Source organism: Sinohyriopsis cumingii, chromosome 13, assembly GCF_028554795.1.
Source record: "Sinohyriopsis cumingii isolate HCF-2022 chromosome 13, ASM2855479v2, whole genome shotgun sequence".
Taxonomy (NCBI): Eukaryota; Metazoa; Mollusca; class Bivalvia; order Unionida; family Unionidae; genus Sinohyriopsis; species Sinohyriopsis cumingii.
The window spans coordinates 37,312,493-37,329,925 of record NC_142973.1 but is presented as its reverse complement, the minus strand read 5'-3'; the positions used below and the strand labels follow the sequence as shown (position 1 = coordinate 37,329,925).

Here is a 17,433-nt window from a genome sequence, read left to right as displayed (position 1 = left end):
AATACAAGAACCTTCCCAGAATAAAAACAACTTCTGAAGTTCAGGTAATTTTCAATGTAACCCTAAAATTTGATTTTTCAAGACTGCATGAACCACATTAAGAGTAAGGTTTACATGCTTTCCCCCGTTTTTGGTGACTAAACGTTCATGTTGTGTGGTGATCCCTATATTTCTTCATCTATTCGAACAGATGGAATTTTTTTTAGAACTCTTGATGGAATAAGGATGCCTTACTAAACTGCATGAAAACTGTCCTAAATGCAAAGCCTGACAAAAAGTGTGGCACAAAAAGAGACCATGTAATGAAAAATTATCTTTTATTGCATCTACATAATGGATATGTCAGGGGTAAATTAAAGGTGAAAAAGGCATTGCTGAATACACAATTTGACATACTGTATACATAGAAATTGGATTTTAGTCTGTGTCAAATACAGGAATGATTTAATGGCGGTATGACAAAGACATAACATATATACATTACACACTCATAACATGGAATGATTTATATGAACTAATTTGATTAGAAAATATTTAAAAAAATGAATATCTAATCACAATGGATAACAGCACAATTTTAAAATCACAAATATTCTGGGTAAAGTAAAATTGCACTTATTACATTTTCACAATGTACTGATGCATACAAAATTAGAAAAGTATTCAATCTTGGGTATACATGGAAATGAAAAATAAAAATCTACTCATGAAGTTTGTCCCATGATGAAAGCCATTTTTAAAGTGCCTCATTCATTTTTTAAATCATTCTGAAAGATGGTGAAGCCATTAACTCTCATAACAGTCAATTAGTCTGCAGTATTTAATATTTAATATTTACTATGAAGGTCCTCAAGATAAAACAATTGTACACATATTCTTCACTTCAATATTTATCAAAAGAAATCGTGTTCTTCACTTCAGTATTTACCAGAAGAAATTCTGTGAGCTACTTTGTATTAAATTTGTCAGCTTCCATGACAATGAAACATGCAGGATTTGTCCATCAGTCAGTGTTAGAATGAAGTTCATCAGTATGGTAAAAGACAATAATGACTCTTATTCTGACCATTTGTATTGTAAACATCTATTGAAAAATAAATACATGTCATCAGGAGCTCTGATCAATGAGACAAATCAAAACATGTTGTTAAAATGTATCAAGATCACACAACCAGGTTGCAGGTGATAATAACTACATACTAATCCAGAGTACACAATTCTCTGATTATGCCAACAAAGCTCTACAAAGAAAGAATGCTAATTTAATGTGTACTCACAGCACCTGTCTTTGCAATTATACTGAAAGTGGTAACGTGTGATAATTCTAAAGGATAATTTACTGCTGACATTACTGCACCTTGCTATGAACTCTATTTCTATTCATTACAAAGGACATAACAAGAATAAAGTGTGGAGTTGTCAAATGTCTATGTAACAGAACTCAAACAAGCCAGAGTTGTCAAATGCGTTATGTAACATAACTCAAAACAACCAAGATTTGTTTTAATGTGTATGCAAGATAACTCGAAACAACCCAGAGTTGTCAAATATGCATGTGACATAACACAACAGATTAATGAGTAGTAAGAAATGTCCACAAAAAAATCTACGTCTTCAAAGCTAATATAACAATATATTTTAACTGTGATCCGCTTCACAAAATAATAACTTTTACTGGAGATCATCTTAATTCAAGAGTATTTGCAAAGATTTATTTACAACAGCATATTTAAACCTGTAATGTCAGACACTTCAACATTAAGACAGACTGACTTTATATTCTATTATGATCAGTTACAAAGTAATACATAAGAAATTAAGCAAAAAAAGAACAGTATAACGCTTACTAGAGTCTCTGATCAATCTCTGATCAATCGATCAATCTCTGATCAATCTCTGATATATCCCTTTTCTAAGATTACATATAAATCTTCCAGAAAAAAATCTCGCAAACAGGAATACTATTGTTTTTGCAGAAAGCAAAAGAAAATGACCAACATGCAATAAATGGCACTGAGTACATTAACCATGTCTGCTAAAATTAAATAATTAGTCTCAATGAAAGGATTGTTACATAAAACATCCAATAAATATGAGGGAAGATTACAAAACAAAAATAGGTCTGACATTACAAAATATAAAAGCCGTAAGTCAAAAACGTAATGATAAAAAATCATATCTGTACATTCAAGATTAAGAATATTGTTCCTTAAAAAATATTATAACTGTAGTAATAAAGTACATATAGATGATAAATGACCAACTAGTGAGAGTGTATGCTAAAACAGAGTACTTATATAAATATTAGAGGGCTTTAGATGAAGCTAGAAATATGTCTATTTTATATGGATGCCCCACCTATATGGTGTGTCTAAATGACAAAATGCCAGGTAATACAAGGGCCATTACTCAGTTGTCTGTTAGACAATGACGACAATCCAACAAACCCAGATCATTTTCATGCACAGTCTAACACCAAATTTGGTTTTAATCCCTAAGTTCTTTAAAAGCAATTAAGCAAGGAAAAAATAATTCAGTAGTCTGATTGATGAGTAATACTACATCCTCATCCGTAGATATGGAGATGGCATAACATACAATAAAACTAAACTGTAATTAAGCAAAAAGTATCATCAATAAATGATTAAGTAAATGAATATATGGCAGCTTAGTATGTACCGTATATACTCCCTTCTAACCCCAAATGTAAACTGCACAGATGTGGACCCTCCCTCACATAACTTGTAGGAATCTTGGTGTCTTTATAGTTTGTAATGAGTAATCAGTACAACAAACAAAACAGACCCTATATTGTTTGCAGTTGGACTCAGCTTATAAGCAAGTATATATATATATATATATATATATATATATATATATATATATATATATATATATATATATACTAGACAGAAACCTCTTGAGCAATTTCAAGTCTACACATAGTGGGCTTATTTAGTACAAAATATTTCAATAAATTTCATAATAGTTCAATCAAATTTCATGAAATCAAGGAAATGAGAACCTGAATTGAAGGACCTTTCATGTCTAAGATTGGTGGCATAGTACAATCAGTTTTCAAAAATTACAAAGTAATAATAAAAAAGTTTAATTTTTTATCTGAAAAAACACATTACCTGACAAGCAGACACAAAGTTGTAAGCACCATCAAGAATGCAATTTATATATCACTGAGGAGTTCTGGATGAATAGAAGAAAAAAATGCAAACAGCTTTAGAACTTTTACCAACATTAATTTGTGCAGATAATAAAATTAATTTTTAGTAAGCATATAAGTACTTTATAAATTTCTGCATGAAGTTGATAATGCACCATACTGGATGTAATATCAGCAGCACACAACTCAATAAGCATACACCCATTATTTTACACCTAAACTCAAACGAAATAGTCAGTGCTTAATACAATGGTCTTGATCCTAATATGCATTGTGGGAGGAAAGCAGCAGCTAAAACTCTCAAAGAATGACATGACTTTTTTGAGATTATCACCATGCATGCCACCTGTCTCATTACTATTTAATTTTGATGGTTAAATCAGTCACAAATATGGATCATATATATAGTTTATTTGGCTGAAATGGAAGAAAGAATGCAACCTCACATTGGACAACATGCAATATATATATATATATATATATATATATATATATATATATATATATATATATATATATATATATATATATATGAAGGGAGTTAACTCTTCTAGCATGTATATGTGCTAGGAACACTGATCCTTTCTTTATGTGTGCTTATAGTGATGAGCTTAAAAATCATGAAATCAACTCAAATAATCTGTTTTTAAGTGTGCACATAGTTTGTAGAATAAATTATGATAAGTTCTGACCTTCGACACTGCATTAATGTAAGTGATGAAAGCAACAGGAATAGAATTAATCATTTAAATGTTATACAGACAGACAGTTATTGTACAAGTCCATCATAAGTGCATGGGCATCCAGAAGAACCCCAATTTCAAAGTCACCAAAACACATTAACATGGTTCTGTCAAATCGACTGGACAGTTCAGCCCACATATAAGGTTACTGCTATGGAACTGTCCAACTATAATGATTTGTAATTTTTTCTAACTTTAGCAATTATTCTTATTGCTCATAGCTACCCACTGCTTTATATGGTTCTGAGTAAAAATATGAAGAAAATATGTATTCTAATATATTACAATATGTATTACACATGATGTACAATATTGGGACTATTCATAATGAAGAGAAATAGGTAACTCACAAATAAGAAATAAAATTATGGCATATAAATCAAATTTGAAATTTATAACAAAAATTCACAACATTTTAACCAAAATATAAAGCTGTTACTCCATAAAGATGGGTTTAGCTTCATAGATATTCTACTTCATCTTAACAGTGAATTGAAATCAAATGAGACTAGGATAAATCCAGAGAGCATCCAAATGGAATGTATGCCTCTAGATAATATAAAAAAAAACTGAACTATACATGATCATCTTTGATGATCAGTGTAATTAAGTTACACATTATGGTTAAAATAATCCTTTCTCTCTACATATTAATTTCCAATCTTCTGTTTTTGCATGTCTTTCATCGCCTCTCTTCACCACTGGTGTGACAATCACGGTAGAAATGCAGAAAGTACTCCGTAAATCTCCCTGTACTCTCTGACAATGGCAACTCACAAACTTGAATTGATCCCTGGAAAAAAATCATTCTAGATAACAATATGTTTGTGTCATTAGACTTTTGTGGATAAAATAAACATGGTATAACATACAGTCATGAATATCATATATATCTGCTTACAAGTTGAGTCCAACAGCAAACAACATAAACCCTGATCTGTCATCACATAATGTGCTGGCAGATCGGGTCTCTATTGTTTGTTCTACTGATTATTCCTAATAAACAGCATAGATCCAGATATGTTAGTGCATTATGTGATGGCTAACTTGGGGTCTGTGTAATCTCCAGTTGGACTTGACTTGTACATATGGTATATATGCTGTAATGTATTAGTATGATTCAGTTTTTAGTGAATTAAATTGATTTGCTAATTTGCAGAAATAATTTTTAAAGTTTTCAGATGTAATAATAATGATAATAATAACCACTTCATTTATTATTACACAAGTAGTTTTATGGAACTGATTTACCTTGTGGCTCTCTATTATTTACATAGCTACATGAATAATCACTGACTCATTAAATACACCTGTTTCTCACATGTGACTTTTCCCCCCACCATTCATGTATTATCTCTGGCTAAAGTAAAAATAATATTTCCAAGTAAAATATGTTTGTTTTTGTACATGGTGATAACCAAAATAAAATCAAGCTTATTTCATTTGCATGTCACCACAATATGCTATTAAGTAAATATAAGACCATGCTAAAAATGAGTTGTTTACAACATTACTTATAAATATAATTAAGTAACAGCAATGTTAAAGAGAGTAATGATCAGTTTCATTTTGAAAAATGGTGTTAGTATAATACCTATTTCCTATAATTTTTCCTGCCTTCAGGTTTCAATAAATTTTATTTAATTTCTGCAGATGATGTTTTATGTTAATCATCAATTATTCTGCAAAGCTAAATTGAACAGTTTACAAAGAAACAAAAATGTTTTAAAAACATCTTTATAAAAGGAATTATTGGCTCAGTCAACTACTCTAATTTATAGCTATGATTATCACATCAATTACATAAAGGTAACTTCAAAAGTAGTTAAAAATGTGCACGTATTTTGATCTTTTTGTAGATTTATTATGTACTTTGATCTTTGAATTTGTAGATTATGATAAATTCTTTCCACCCTTGAAACACTGCAAAAATATACCACAACTGCAACAATTTCTGCAAAAACATCAGTATACAAAAAGAAAACACAAAAACACAAAAACAATAAGAAACATGTTTCTCTGATTTGATGTTGAGGGAAATGGCTGTAAATACTTACAGGGTACACTCGGAAAATGTATGTCGCAGCAGATCTTCCAATAGCCATCTTCCACTGACAAGGAGAAAAATAATGTGAATAAGTTGGATTATACACAAAATGTGTTTCTTTTATTCTTGTATTGTCTTTTTTTTTATTTATTTGTACAATCAATCTTTGTTTTTGTTTCAGTTAATTGTATTCTTCTTTGTAAAGATCATTCAGGGCAACAGTAAGACAGTGCAGATGGTCAAATCATCAACACTGGGATAAATGGTAAACTGAATTCATCTTTTGAAAATATTTTTTCCCCTTCCATATGGAACATGTGCTAATGATGGAAATGTTAATCAAATTTTTATTTGAAAACCAAACACATAACCAGCATTTTCATCAAGCTAACTGGTTAGTTTAATCTCAAATTCTGCAAGAACCTGCCCCTTTTGGTTGTTCAATTTGATTTCTTCTCTTCCTCTTCTTGGAAGCTGATATCCCTCTTTCAAATATCTAGTGGAAAAGGAATGTGGAAGTCGGAAGAAATATTCCAAGCTCTCACTGAGCAAGACTAGCGAAACAAGCATGTAAAATCCAGGCCAGAATAAACATGTAGCAAATCATTTTGCCCTCTTACCATCTCCTCACAACTGTCATTAAAACCTATGGAAATAGAGACTGCCATCTTGTAGTATTGTGTCCAGGTTGTTAGTGTTCAGTTTAAATTCTATCTTTAGTATTTTGTCCTGATTGTCAGTGTTCAGTTTAAATGCTATCTCTTAGTATTGTGCCCAGACTGTTGGAGTGTTCAGTTTACATGTTATCTTGTACTCTGGTTAGGTAGGCCATAACTCTTGACATAGATATAAACTCCAAAAAAACTTTATTTCAATCTATGATATCTTTTCTACAGTTGCCTAGCATAAATGATAGTGGCATAACAGAAACTTGCCAGTAAGTAACTTGCATATCCTAAAAAGCGCAGCAATAATATACTTGCTTTTACTTTATGCCTCCATGCTATCATGTTTGATCCCAAGATTCAATTCGTACATGGGTGAGTGTTTGTACATCAAGATTGCTGGTTTCACCTCACATCTCTTTTTAATCATCTCAATCTGACAATGGAGGTGTATAAGTTCTTTGATCAAAACAAGGAAAAATAAGTAGTATAAACAAGGTAAGCTTTTGTACCTGGAAGACTCCTGGTGAAGGTGTGATTGCCTTGAAAGCATCTTCTCCGCTGCCATCTGGTGGAGCTAAAGCACAAGGGCTGTGAAAAGAACTGTTACACAGGGTCACTGTCTGCCCAACTTCAATTCTGAAGAAAGAATTATGTTATTATTGCTATCACATGGTCCTAACATTCCATCTTGCAAAACGAAGAGCTGGAGTAAGTGATTTTTGAACAGTTATTAGTGTTTGGCAGGTAAATATGCAATCATTACATAGATTCTGAACCGTATTTAGTTGATTTATGAAAAAAATGCACACCATAGGCTGTGTTGATTCATGAAATAAATGCACACCATTAGTTGTGTTGAATCAAAGAGGAGAACACACACCTGTTAACTGTGGAGAACACACACCTGTTAACTGTGGAGAACACAAACCTGTTAACTGTGGAGAACACACACCTGTTAACTGTGGAGAACACACACCTGTTAACTGTGGAGAACACACACCTGTTAACTGTGGAGAACAGACACCTGTTAACTGTGGAGAACACACACTTGATAATCCACTTGTGCTCAACTTGTTTGGACTTTTTAAAAGCTGACTAAATCCGCCTGGGCCTACTTTGCAAATTCAAGGTTATGAGCAAAATGTTTGCACTTGCAACTTAAAATTGGTCTTTGCATGTGAAAAATGTCAACTGTTTGCCATCTGGTGACCTTAAAAATCATTATTAAGGAACCAGAAAAGCACATCATTGCTGTCAGATGTAATACCTGATAGATCTATGTACTAATTACAATAACATTATACTTTTTGTCAAGCCTGACCTTGTAGAAGCTGAACATAGTGATGACTTTTAAGCATCTGTGTGCTCGTTCTAACATCATAGATTAACTTCAGTTTTTTATGTATATTTTTTCTAGATAAGTTAAAGTAGGTTCAAGAAAAAGTGAGTTCTTTATTTGATAACTAATATATAACTTGCTTTAATGAGCAACTTCACTTTTTGTCATTTTCCAATTTTAATTCCCCATTAAGCTACTTTCTGTTTTCAGTTTCTTTAGTGACCCAATTATTACAGCTAAAATTTGAAATGATTTCTAAATCTCTAAAATTTGAAAGGTATTTTAGGTACTGGTATATTTCACTGTAGATTCCTACATTAAAATGCCTGAACAATACTGTTGGATGAGGTGTATGAATGTTACTGTATTCATGCATAAATATTGGATTTCACATATCATTGATGCCCTTGTGTGGCTGTATTCATGCATAAACATTGGATTTCACATGGCACTAATGCCCTTGTGTGGCTGTATCCATGCATAAACATTGGATTTCACATGGCACTGATGCCCTAATGTGGCTGCATCTATGTATAAACACTGGATTTCACTTGGCATTGATACCCTGGTATCTTATGTTTATTTCTGAGGTGCACCCAAATCAAATGATTCTGCATTCTACATCATGTCTGTATTCACCAAAAATGTGCAATCTTGTTATGTTCTACAGTTTCACAGCAGAGAGAAATTGTTCAGTAGAGAAATAAGTGTGTTCTCTTTTCATTAATACAAAGCATTCTTTCCAAGCATCTCAAAGAATGATGCACTCAATCAAAAATTGAAGTTAACAATGGCATATGCTTCAATAATAATATGTCCCAGAACTGTCACTGCATGTAAATTGGTCCTAGGCATCAAATGCTTGCAGTATAATTTTATATATTTGGTTTGTCTAAATGGATGATAAATTCTGCATGTGACAATTGGGCCAATTTTTATTAGATATGGTGCTTTGTGGATGATTCAACTTGCAATTTTCTGACAGTATAGTCTTTTCATGAGCACATGGTCAGAGTTGGATTTCACATGCCTAAATTAAATCTGGTTTTGAGTGTACAATCTAGCACTCCAACTGGATGAAATTGAAGTCTAATTTAAATACAGTACACCATCACCATAAGGTCCTTAATTATAACAACATTCCTGTTATAAGGCTGGTATAGTCGTGGATCTCATTTTGTTGTGTAATAATGAAATTATATGTGTAATGTACTTCATTATATGGTGGTCTCACCGTAAGATGGTAGACTCTATGGCTCCCATGGATAACATTATAATGGTTATAGAGTTCTGTATGATGTACTTCATTTTATGGTGGGTCTCACCATACGGCAGTATATTCTACACCCATGGTCAGTGTTATAATGAGGCTGTGCTACCATTTATTTCATTATAAGGCAGTCTCACTATAATGCAATTCAAACAATGCAAATTATAAATCTAAACCAAGGTGAACAAAGTTATAAATATTCTACTTAATCAATGAGGGTATTGGAGACCATTATCAGCAAAGGTCTGATTTACCAAATATTGTCCAGAAAGTTCTGGAAAAAAATGTAAACTAATAAAGTACTCTCTTACAAAAAACACACTCATGGGAGCCATGCAAGAAAAATATCTTTTATTTGAGGTTACCTTATACAGAGATATTACTATACAATCATGAAATGGGATTCATCACTATGCCCACCTTATTAAACTGACTGCCATATTCAGGGAAATTTTATAAATTTTAATTTTCTATAATGAAATAGGAGCCAAGACAAAGCCCACTTTATAAAACTGACTGCATTATGCTAAGGTTCCTCAAAGCAAAGGAATACTTGATTTAAAACTGTTAAAGTACTTACTGGAAACTAATGGTGACTTTCTCTGTCATGCTGAAATATTTGCTGTATGGTAGTATGTAGGATATGTTGTTGGTAATATTGGAGTTGATATTTCCAAAACCAAGTGTAAAATTCAGTTCTGGTATTGAGATGACAGCATTGAATCTTTCATTAGAAGCACTATCTGCAAATAAAAGTGAATAAAACAGAAATTAACAAGCATCACTTAACTGTTATAAGTTAATTAGTAAAATGTGAAACTGATAACAGTAGCAAGTTCTACAATAAGTGATCAAAACAAACATGAAACAGTCCTATGAATAAAGATGATTGTTCCCTCATTCTAAAACCACTCATTAATCTGCCACCTTATTATAATGCAAGTATGGTAATGGATCAAGATATTTTTGTGTTTTAATGTCTATTATAACATAGACTTGTTGTAGTTTCCCTCAGTACAAGGCTTCTCACTTCCTAATCCCATTTATGGTTCATGAACATCATTATAAATAGGGAGCACTTTAAATAATTGTATATCAACACAATAATTATTCATTAAGTAATTAATTAATCAATTTTTTAAATAAAGGATCATGACAGTCTTTTATATCATACTTTCCACTTTAATTACAAACTTCTGAAGCTTTATTTTCATGATGGTAGTAATGCACCCCATTATTTCCAACTACAGCATACATAAAATTATCATATCATTTTGGACACTGTCAACTGTGACCTTATATACACGCAACCAAATGACACCTGCAGCCTCAATGGCTGACTTTATAAGTATCTGTTGCTAGAGGTTGTGCTCCCTCTGGCAAACCTGAATGCCAAAACTTTATAATAGTTTGCATATGGAAACTGATGATATATCCACTTAAAAACAATAGAGAAATTATTTACCCCTAAAGTTAAAAATAATTAACCCTGTGACCTTGACCCATTAGTCTTATCAATCTATGCCTGAATTCATATATACATAAACAATTAAATTTGTACCTAGCTTAAAAAGGATATTTTTGTTGGTACTTAATCTGTAAAGAGAGGAAGGGTGTCCTAGAGTTTTCACAGAAGGTTCAGTCTGTTTGATCCTTAAATATGTGGTCTGTAGCAAAAACCTCTACTAAAATTTATATTCCATAAATGATGAATTTTGTTTAATAAGATGAAACCAGAAGCAAATGACTGTGACCTTGCCCTTTGACCTTTTGATATATATCATTGGTTCTTAACCCATGGGTCACAACCCAAAACTGGGTCGTCATGCTTGTTAAAGTGAGTTGCCCAGATCAAACCTTATAATTTCAAACATCCGAGTGGTTATTTAGAATTTGATGGGTTGAAAGTGATGAGTCATGAGGCTAATGCCACAAACCTATTATGGGTGGCTACCAGAAAATGTTAAGATACATAGATACATTTTATATGCCATGGGAAACCTATTTTCATTGTATAGTAACAATATATCCATGGCAACAGTAAATATTGTGAGGTCTATAAACTTCAACCACTGGTTACCAATGTAAATTTTAAACAATGGTTCTTTTGACTTCACCTTTGCAATTATGGGCACAAAATCATCATGTATGTTCATTCCCAGCCTTTATGCAATTATGGGCACTAAATCATCATGGATGTTCCTTTCCAGCCCTGATGCAATTATGGGCACTAAATCATTATGGATCTTCCTTCCCAGCCCTGATGCAATTATGGGCACTAAACCATTATGGATGTTCCTTCCCAACACTGATGCAATTATGGGCACTAAATCATTATGGAAGCTCCTTCCCAGTCCTGATGCAATTATGGGCACTAAATCATTATGGATCTTCCTTCCCAGCCCTGATGCAATTATGGGCACTAAACCATTATGGATGTTCCTTCCCAACACTGATGCAATTATGGGCACTAAATCATTATGGATGTTCCTTCCCAGCCCTGATGCAATTATGGGCACTAACAGATTATGGATGTTCCATCCCAGCCCTGATGCAATTATGGGCACTAAACCATTATGGATGTTCCTTCCCAGGCCTGATGCAATTATGGACACTAAACCATTATGGATGTTAATTCCCAGCCTTGATGCAATTATGGGCACTAAATAATTATGGATGTTCCTTCCCAGCCCTCATACAATTATGGGCACTAAATCATCATGGATGTTCCTTCCCAGCCCTGATGCAATTATCATTATGGATGCTCCTTCCCAGCCCTGATACAATTATGGGCACAAACCATTATGGATGTTCCTTCCCAGCCCTGATGCAATTATGGGCACTAAATAATTATGGATGTTCCTTCCCAGCCCTGATGCAATTATCATTATGGATGTTCTTTCCCACCCCTGATGCAATTATGGGCACTAAATCATTATGGATGTTCCTTCCCAGCCCTGATGGGCAAAGTATGACTGAACTAGTGGTTTTACTTACCACTCTGTTGATCTAAAAACCTCTTCTTGCGTCTATATGATCCCTCATCAATATGATTAGATTTAGTATTCCCGCCACCCAATTTACGCTGTGAACCATTATCTCCAAGGCCCTGAACAAAAACTTGGTAGTTTGGGGTCTGTAAAATAAAATAAAATAAAGAATTTAGTAAAGGAATGTTGCAATAACACAAGACATTTTATTTCTCTGTGAATCTACTATGTAGAAGTTTGAAAATGGAAGTCCAGGTCTACATTTTCCAAGGAACAGAGCTAGAGAATAGTGTAACCTGATGAGAAAATCTTCAAAAGTGAGAACCCAGGACCAGAAAGTGTTGGTTTTGTAAGCAAGAATTTTCACTATCAAGAGTGGGGCCCTGAGTGGTTGAATGGTCAAAAGCATTTGCCTATACTAATCAGTACCATCTCACCTCTGTCCATGTGGGTTCGAGTCTCAGGCTCAGCCAATGTGGGTATGTGAGAAACCTTGCCTGTTGCTTTCTGTGGGTTGGTGGTTCTTACCGTTTTTTTCCCCCCAAGGTTCTTCAACCAGTTATAGTGGCTGCCATGTCTAGCCTATCAGGCACTGAAAAATGACACTAAACCCCAAAAAGTGGGTCAGTGGTTCTTACTAGGTATTTTCCCAGGTTCTTCCTCCACCGGTTATACTGGCTGCCATGTATGACATTAAACCCAAAACAACAACAATAATAACATCAACATAACTATCAAGAGCTGTGGTAATCTGCACTGTGACTTTGCTCATATTATACAGGTTGGAATAAGTATAATAAATATTATGAATCAACCATCTTCATGGGCATAATGTTTCTCTGACTATGGCAAATATTTAATTTCATAACAAAATATTATATTTATTAACAAACATAAACAATATATAAATTGCAACAAAGCAATACAATATGATAAATTTAATAAATTTGATGAACTTAAATAATACTGCAAAATTATGACTATATTATTTTAATCTTTCACTTAACAAATTTGCAGGTATATTCTATTACCTGATTTTCTTTTATTTACATATTTACTGACTGAAACAAAAGGCCCAAGTGGTCCTGATATTGCTCACCTGGCATAAGTCAGTTAATGGCTGACGAGTTGAATAAGCAGGCTTATGTAGTATTGTTAAGAACACAACCTATGTAAACTATTTGTCAAACTTCATAGCATGTTGATTTTATGTTTTACTACATAATTATTCATTCTGAAGATATAATACATCATCTCTTGGTCATAATCAAAGTCATGAAGAAGCACAAGGTGGGTGGACATAATGCATTTATCACATCATAAGGCCAACAGTCCATATAATAGGTCAACAGTCCATATAATAACAGTTTTGAGAAGTCAGGGGTGTTCTAACCGTTTGAGGGATTTTGGGCCTAAATGTCCAACAAATCTCCAGTATACTTATAAACCACATAATGCCTGACACCTTTGTCAACCACAGTATTGGTTAACAGTCCATAGTTATTGCCACCTGCTAGAAACTGACTTACAACAGTATATCAATTACTGCAGAAGACCACCTGTGGGAATCTTCAAGTAATCTCTGAAGGAAGGTGGCCCTTTAAAGTTAAAATGTAACTGAAGAGAAAACTGCTGTCTAGATTTTGTCATACCTTGACTAGTCTACCATTTTACTAAACTGACTGCTTTAATGTTTTAACATTTCAAGATTGCAGAAGGTTGATAGTCTGACGTGCACATAGTATCAGTTTGAGAAATTAAAATTTTAGTTGTGACTTACCACTACTGGATTGATGCTATTGTTTGTTTCCGAGACATTATTTCCACTGTTGTTATATATTTTGTTGTTGTCATTCTTGTTTTGATTTATTACCTCATCTGTAATTATAAAATTGAAGTCATTTATACAAAAGAAAAAGAGGCCCAAGCTGGGTCTGAGATAACACACCTGGCTGACCTCCTAAAAGCCAAAGGCAACAACAAATCATCATGAACTCTGGGCTAGAAGGATGTTTTCTGTTGAAATTTCATACAATACTGTCAACTCCATATGTTATGAAAACATCGGCTTCAAGTTTTCTCAAGTTTTTGTATCATCATCCATATCTGATGGCACATCATCATTATTTGTTCAATACTGAAAGAATGCTGTGACAATGTTGGTTCCATATTTCAGTCTCAGTTAAGCTAAATGTTCTTATAGTTTTAGTAATGGTGACCATATCTAATGGTGAAATGGTATCATTTCTAAATATCTGAAAAACTTTAAGCTAGGAACCTTCAGTCATCATAGACCATTTATTAAAAAAGATATCCAAGGTATTTCCATTATTTTTTAAGTAATAACAGTCATATTTCATAGTAGATTGGCATCACTTGTAAATGCCCTCAATGCCAGAAAGCTTTCTGAAAACAGTCACATTTTAGTGAATAGTTTTCACAAGTTAAATATTTTTCTATTTTTAGTACTGGTGGCCATATTTAATGGCTAATTGGCATCATTCACAAAAATTGAAGCCCCTTGTACAGATGCTGTCTGTCAAATTTAGCTCTGTTGAAGTTTCTAAATAGCAGTAATTTCAAGTTGTTTTTACTTTTAGTAACGGTCAGCATATTTCTTCTTTCTAACTGCTGAGAGTTGATACCATATGGGTCAGTGAATGTAAGCTTGGTGATATTTTCATTTAGGACAATTCAACATCATAAGATGTCTTTTGGTGAAAACTCCATGTGAACATAATCATCCACTTAAGAGAATAGCAAACACATGATTCAAGATGGCCATTGTGGTGGCCATATTGGAATTAAGATTGTTACCATTTCCAATTTGGACCAACTAGATATTATAAGAAGAATTTTTGTGAAAACATGTTGACATGATTATCCCTTTGGGAGGATTAGCAACAATTTGTTTTCAAAATTTGCACTATGGTGGCCAAGTTGGCTGTGGGATCCACATCATTTTGTTTAAGAACAACTAGATATCATAATTTTGATGAAAACACTATTTTTATATTGCCATCCCATCCAGGGGGGATAGAGATAACAAGATCTTCAAAATGGCCACCACAGTAGTCATATTAACACATTAACCCCTAGCGACGACTTAACAGGGCAGGAGGTAGTAGCCTACTGCCGAGCTCTGTAGTATCATGGTCATGCATGATACACTAAAGTGGGTGGTATTATAGAAAGGTAGACAGATGTAGCTCTACAATGATACCAAATAATCTGGAATATCTAGTTGCACTACAAAATACAGATAAAAAAACTTATTTTTTGGACCCGACTTTTTTTAACCCAAAATTCGCCCGTGGTCAGAATCCGATTTTGTGTCTGGATTTTAGACTTTTTGGTCTCAGATCTAAGGCAAACTGGTATGAACTGCAAACAGATAGATGAGCCTTTGCAAAAAGTAGGATAAGATGGGTATTTGGAATAAAGAGTGGTCTCCATGCAATAATAATGGCTCTGTTTAGCTAAAAAAAAAGAAAAAAGAACTCCAACTTTTACTCTTCTGCTCATGCGCGAGTCAAATAGCCAATGAAAAATGATGTTTCTAACACAACTAGGCAGTATGTTATTGAAAGATGACCGAGGATTTGGTGTTTCCGAGTCTATTCAGAAATAGCTTTCAAAATGGGTTTCCTACTCGATTTTCAGGCGAAAATGACTGAAAGCTCCAGGGGTTAATGTGTTGAAGGTCAGACTGGCACCATTTTCATTAAGGATCAACTTGACATTATAAGAGTCAGGAGGAGTGGCAATAGCTCGATCTTCAAGACAGCCAACATGACTGACACACAATATAAGCCAACATGACTGACATACAAGACAGCCAACATGACTGACACACAAGATAAGCCAACATGACTGACATACAAGACAGCCAACATGACTGACACACAATATAAGCCAACATGACTGACATACAAGATAAGCCAACATGACTGACACACAAGACAGCCAACATGACTGACACACAAGATATCAGATTGACATTTATTTTCATTTAACACCAACTAGACATCACAAGTCTTTCAGTGAAAACCCCATGTCAAAAGGACCATCTATTCAGGATAAGTAGCAATATGATTTTCAAGAAGGTTGCCATAGCAGCAATATATTGAATATCAAATTGGCACTACTTTCATTTAGGACCAACAAGTTATTAAAAGAAGCCTTTTCAAGAAAATCCCATGTCAATATGACCCTCTATTCAGGCAGAGTAATAATAACAAGGTGTCAAAAATGTCTGCCACAGTGGTCACACTGGATGTCTGAGGGGCAACATTTTTATTTCCAAATAACTGGAACATGGGATAAATATGTCGGGACAGTTTAGAGGATATCCTCCCAGTAATCCAGGTTATCTAGCGATAACAAACTTGTTCTAACAGACACTGGACACCAGGAAAAAGGCCACTTCTCCATACCAGGATGTTTCCTGTCAAATTTGGTCAAATTCTGTTCAGCAGTTTATGAGAAGTCATTAAAAGGCTTTTCTTGTTGAAGAAACAGTGGCCATATTTGATGTTGGATTGGCATCAAATGAAAAAATTCGAAAGACATTCATGCTGGAACCATTTTCATCAAATTCCATTAAGCAGGTTTTGAGAAGACATTCTTTAAAGAGTTTTCTGTTGTTTTTAAATAGTGGCCATATTGGATAACAGATCAGATGATGCTGAGAAGTTAAAGGCCTTGAAGGCTAAAATATTTTATGCATAATCATGTAAAATTCTTCAAACATTTTTTAGGAGCTGTAAATAATAATAATGAATTGACAACTGATGACTAACAACAGATATTCAATTACAGATGATGGATAACATCACATGGCTTTATAGCCAGGTAAGCTAAAAAGGTTTATGTAAGGTACTTTAAGGCTTGTAAGTAAATCAGCCATTTCTCATCACTTCACTCAATACTAAAGTAAATCAGCCATTTCTCATCACTGCACTCAGTACTAAAGTAAATCAGCCATTTCTCATCACTTCACTCAGTACTAAAGTAAACCAGCCATTTCTCATCACTGCACTCGGTACTAAAGTAAATCAGCCATTTCTCATCACTCCACTAAATACTAAAAGTAAATCAGCCATTTCCCATCACTTCACTCAGTATTAAAAGTACATCAGCCATTTCCCATCACTCCACTAAATACTAAAAGTAAATCAGCCATTTCCCATCACTTC

At 33.7% G+C, this 17,433-nt stretch overlaps 1 protein-coding gene across 7 annotated transcripts in view; it reads right to left on the bottom strand.

The window, feature by feature from the left end:
* Window positions 1-300: 300 nt before the first annotated feature.
* LOC149785220 (uncharacterized) overlaps window positions 301-17,433 on the bottom strand; it is a 187,261-nt gene continuing 170,128 nt past the window's right edge. For all 7 annotated transcript variants that reach the window (XM_089979034.1, XM_089979039.1, XM_089979036.1 and 4 more), the window contains 6 exons: window positions 14,016-14,113; window positions 12,243-12,381; window positions 9,826-9,988; window positions 7,146-7,272; window positions 5,979-6,032; window positions 301-4,714 (listed from right to left, as the gene is read on the bottom strand). In XM_089979034.1, the coding sequence (XP_089835160.1) occupies window positions 4,604-4,714; window positions 5,979-6,032; window positions 7,146-7,272; window positions 9,826-9,988; window positions 12,243-12,381; window positions 14,016-14,113 (692 nt within the window). In that variant the 3' untranslated portion in view covers window positions 301-4,603. The remainder of the gene's footprint in view (window positions 4,715-5,978; window positions 6,033-7,145; window positions 7,273-9,825; window positions 9,989-12,242; window positions 12,382-14,015; window positions 14,114-17,433) is intronic.